Here is a 4,554-nt window from a genome sequence, read left to right as displayed (position 1 = left end):
AGAATAGAAAAATCTGACCTGTTCATCGTTAGATTGTAAATTAGTGAAGTACTTTCACGAAGTTTTTGTTCCATTCACTCACAAATAAGTGCATGTCTTTAACTTATAAAATCTACTTACCACAAAAGGATTACGAACTGATATTAGGATATCACGTTCAGCTAAGATACTTTCCACTGCATTTTTGCGAATCATATCAGCTTTCTTCAAAACCTGCAAAGATTTTGCTAAAATTAGACTCCATCAACATAAAATTGTGTCGCTAATCAAGGAACAGTTACTCAACCTGGGCAATTGACATTTTATGAACTTTGACAGAATCTGACCTTTATTGCAAATAAGTCACCAGTTGCCCTTTTCCTAGCCAAAAAAACTCGTCCAAAAGCACCTCTGCTTATAGGCTTAATTATTTCAAAATCTTCAATGGATGTTCGATCTTTCGTACATGGATTAATAGGGCTTGCACGCAAACTGCGAACTGTATCTTCCTCCACCGAAGTATCTTCATCAGCCACATTATTTAGTAAGTCTGCCTTTTCATCATCAATCTGATCACATAGAAATACATATTTTTCCCTGAAGAATTCATGATCAGCCAGATGGAAGTCAAATTATGAAGATCTGGTATGCTACATAAAACCACAGCATGCCAATGTAAGAGTTTGGTTATACTCTTCTAAAACTATGAAGCATTCTCAGTTTTGCAGTGCTAGACCAGAAAAAAATTCATTTACATGCATACATGAGAAAGTTGCACCGCATTTAATGATGTGAAACTGTAACTCACTGTATTAGTTTCTCAATGCGCCTCCCAAATGTCTCAACAACAAGAGCATCCACCTTTCTATCATGAATGGCATACTTGAGGTTATCCAGCTGATCAATCATATACTCCAATGTACTGTAATCAGTCCTGTTAACATTTACTACAGATCGAGCAATATCCAGCAGCTTATGTATCTGTCATGCAAGTTCATGGTGTAATAAGGAAGTTAAACCACAGCAACTTGTCCCAAAAATAAAAGTACTTGAAATGTGTTCCAAGGATCAAAATATTATATCTGAATCTTTGATGTGCCTTCAGTTAACCAAAATTACATAAGAAAGTGCATTAAAGAGGTTTTCCAGAAAATGCATAGGTGGATGTTTGGGGGAAACTGTTACATTGCTTCCTTAAATGCTCCAGTTTGTGTAGTGATTCTGAGAAGATATAATCTAATTAAGCGACAGGGAAATCAGCAACCTAGTAAAGAGTTACAGAAGTTGATTTTTAGATATTAGGTTCCAGGTTGGGGGACTTCAAAATTCGTAGTACATGAACAACAGAGAAAATAATTGTTTATGCTCTAAGTCTTTGAAGAGACTTTGTATATCAGAAGCTCTGTTATTGCTGAACCTTATTTCCTAGTTGATCAGTGAAGTGTATGGGGAGAAGAGCTTAATCCTTTTGGCCACTTGGTGCAAGCTACTGAGAAAAAGAGACTTAGTTCCGGTTTTGCCAGCTTCAAATCCAGGTAGCATTAACCATGTAAAACCTAGCAGCTGATGGAGGATATATCACTGATAAGAATTAACGGGGTCTTCTATGTCTTAACAAAGACGAATAGAATTGTGCACCCTACCTTTTGCTAAGAAAAAGTTAGTGTTGCTAATTTTAACTACTTTATTGTGAAAACGGCACTTCTCATGATTTATTTGCATGCTATATGAAGAGTTAAGAAACAAGGACATTTAGTAATAAAGAATATGGAAGATAGATTTTCTAGCATCTGGCAGAATAGGCAGATTGCATCATAAACACTACCTGCTGATAACTTTCAAATTCAGATAATGTTTTGCGTCCACTCAGCAGAAGCTCTATCTGGGTCATTCGTGGGGTTATTAAAGGTGAACGAGGGGTCAAGCTCCCAGCTGATGATTCTTTCTTACTTTGATCAGCTGGTGGAGCTCGTGATGGACATGATACATTCAGTGAACTGTGAAGTTCATCCACAAGAAAAGAGTTATCAGCCACATTAACACAGTCCATCATGTCTTCAGAACATCGGTAAGACAAATTGTTTCCTTTTGGTGACAACTCGCCCAAGTCCTCTTGTGCACTTGATGCAGACACTCTCACGACTTCAGGACTTCTTACCCCCGTGTCTGAGCTTTTTGGGGTCCAAGATTCAAGTATTTTTTCAAGAGTTTCAGCAACTCTTTCAAGCCGTTCATTTACAGTTAAACCTTTTAAATCGCATCTGTCAGCAACTGTACAAATTCTTGAGTGCTGCTCTACATGGACTATTGGTATTTCGACTTCACATATTCTACAGATCAATGAATCCTCATATGCCATATGGTGTTGATCCCAAACTCCCCATGTTACTCTTTCTGTTTTCAAGGGTTCTGCAGCATGTTCTGCCTGACAGATGGGAGTTTCTATATTCTCAGGACTCTCTACTTCTTTCTCCTGCCGCAACTTCTGAGATTTATCCTTAGGAGTGTCACCAGAGTCGTGGCTTTTTTTATTTTTTTCAGCTGCAGATGGAAGTTTCTTCCAAGATGACATCCTAAAACTTCCTGCAGAGGAAGCAACACTTTTTGCAGTGTCACCCTCTTCAGTTGCATGGTTTTGTTTGTTAACCAGGCTGCTTTTTTCTGGTTCTTGGACAATATAAGTTTGCCTGTCAACACCTTCCGTTGCACCCAGGGATGACACAAAAGTCCGCTCTGGGTATACTCCAAGATCGCTAAGCTGGTGTGAAGCCAGTATATGATCTTCTTCATAACCACTTTCCTTTTGGAACTGAACAAGCCGAGTGCAACGAGTGAGGATAAATAAGAGGCGGGTATGCACTTGCTTGAGTGTGCCCATAGGCAACTCTTGACGTCGATCATCTAAACTTTGTACAATGCCTTCACATTTTGCCCAAAACTCATTAGGAGACATCTTTGCGCACAGTCTAGCTATTACCAACAAATCTTCTAAACACTCCTTCCAATCTGGATGAGAATCTGAAGTCTTCTCAAGTACACTCACCAAATCTCCAGCAAAGATGCCTAAGTCAGCATTAACTTCATCCTTCAATTTGTCAAATTTCGAGCGTACCATTACCATAATTTCCTAGAAAAAATAATGTCATCCAAGTTATATGCATTGTTTGAAATGAAACAGAGAAGAAGAAAGAGACGAAAACCTATGTTCTCACAAGCAGAAACAGGAGGCTACATTGAATTTAACATACTTCCATGCGACCAATGGCGCGAGATTTCCAAAATGGAAGTGGTCGGACACCTTTGGAATCAAGTTCATGAGAAAAGCTCTTAATGTCTGGTACTCTTTTTTTTCGGCCACTGGTTAAACGCAGAATAGCCTGGAAACGTGGAGATTGCATTTCCTTGGCTAAAGCTGCATTATAACCCTACAATAAGCACAATGACATGAAGCTGAGCTACCTAGTTTATTTCAACTGAAATATCATACAAGTCTCTATGATACTGCTAAATAAATGAAAAAACAAAGGGGCAACTGATTACCTCTGGCCCCGACCTACTGGGTGAAAGAACTCTCAGCGATTTTGAATGATGATTCAAATGGCCCCTTCTACCTACAAATGGTAAGACACTATTAAGCATGATATCATTCATTTATACACTTAATTTTCAATCTATTATGGATTTGTGTGATAATTGATCAACATTACTAAAACAGAAACTTGAAGTTGGACTATATCCTCACACCACATGAATCTTCAAACTTGCTATCACCTCAGCTCAGATGACCCTTCAATCCTAGGCAAATCTAAAACCTTTGTTTCATTGTAAAGATGGTCCTCAAACTCTGAAGTGATTATTTATGTAAGATCAAATTATCTCAAATAACTCTTCCCTATTCTGCATTACTACCAGCTGTTTTTTTTCTTTTTGATGGTTGCATTAATGGCCAGCTAACTAGCATCATTGTCATACTAATTTCATGGTGCACATTCCAACTTGCATTTCACATAAATACATGCGTGGACAAAACTGGCATCAAATGTGAGAAGATACAACAGTTCACCCTTGTTTGGCAGAGGCAACAACAGATAATTGCGAAATGGAGGATAATCTAGTTCTTATATGGACACCTTCTTTTGCTTGACTCTCAAAATTATGAAAATTATGAGAAGTTCCGAGGGAACTAGACGTCTTGAGAGGCAACGGCCCTGAACGCGTCCTGATTTGATTGAGGCCCAGGGTCGAGGGCTCGATGATATTCGGGTCGCCGCTCCCTAAATCAAAACCCTCACTCTCGTCGACATTGGCCCTCTGCCTCGTCGGAATCGGAGGGATTTTCCGGAGCTTGATGATGGACGCCGCCGATGAGTTTTTGTCATCGGAGAGCGACTCCTCCGGCGGCGGATTGGCGGAATCGGGGCGGAGTCTAGACATTGCGGATTTCTTCTCATCTGGATTGCATTTGCGTTTCTAGTGCATTCAGCGAACGGAATTTGGGTACTTGGGAGCAGAAAATTTGGATTAAGATATTCGGATCTTGAATTCTCGGGAGGAACAGGGGGGTGGGGAGTTTTG

General features: G+C 39.5%; 1 protein-coding gene across 1 annotated transcript in view; it reads right to left on the bottom strand.

Moving 5' to 3' along the window:
* LOC105160580 (probable serine/threonine protein kinase IRE) overlaps positions 1 to 4,548 on the bottom strand; it is a gene marked incomplete in the record, with an annotated part of 10,810 nt that extends 6,262 nt beyond the window's left edge. Inside the window, 8 exon segments of the mRNA XM_011078021.2 lie at positions 1 to 18; positions 121 to 213; positions 327 to 576; positions 788 to 960; positions 1,805 to 3,106; positions 3,228 to 3,404; positions 3,520 to 3,590; positions 4,110 to 4,548. Coding sequence (XP_011076323.1) covers positions 1 to 18; positions 121 to 213; positions 327 to 576; positions 788 to 960; positions 1,805 to 3,106; positions 3,228 to 3,404; positions 3,520 to 3,590; positions 4,110 to 4,413 — 2,388 coding nt within the window.

This window comes from Sesamum indicum, linkage group LG4 (assembly GCF_000512975.1).
Source record: "Sesamum indicum cultivar Zhongzhi No. 13 linkage group LG4, S_indicum_v1.0, whole genome shotgun sequence".
NCBI classification, from domain to species: domain Eukaryota; kingdom Viridiplantae; phylum Streptophyta; class Magnoliopsida; order Lamiales; family Pedaliaceae; genus Sesamum; species Sesamum indicum.
This window is presented reverse-complemented; position numbering and strand designations above follow the sequence as displayed.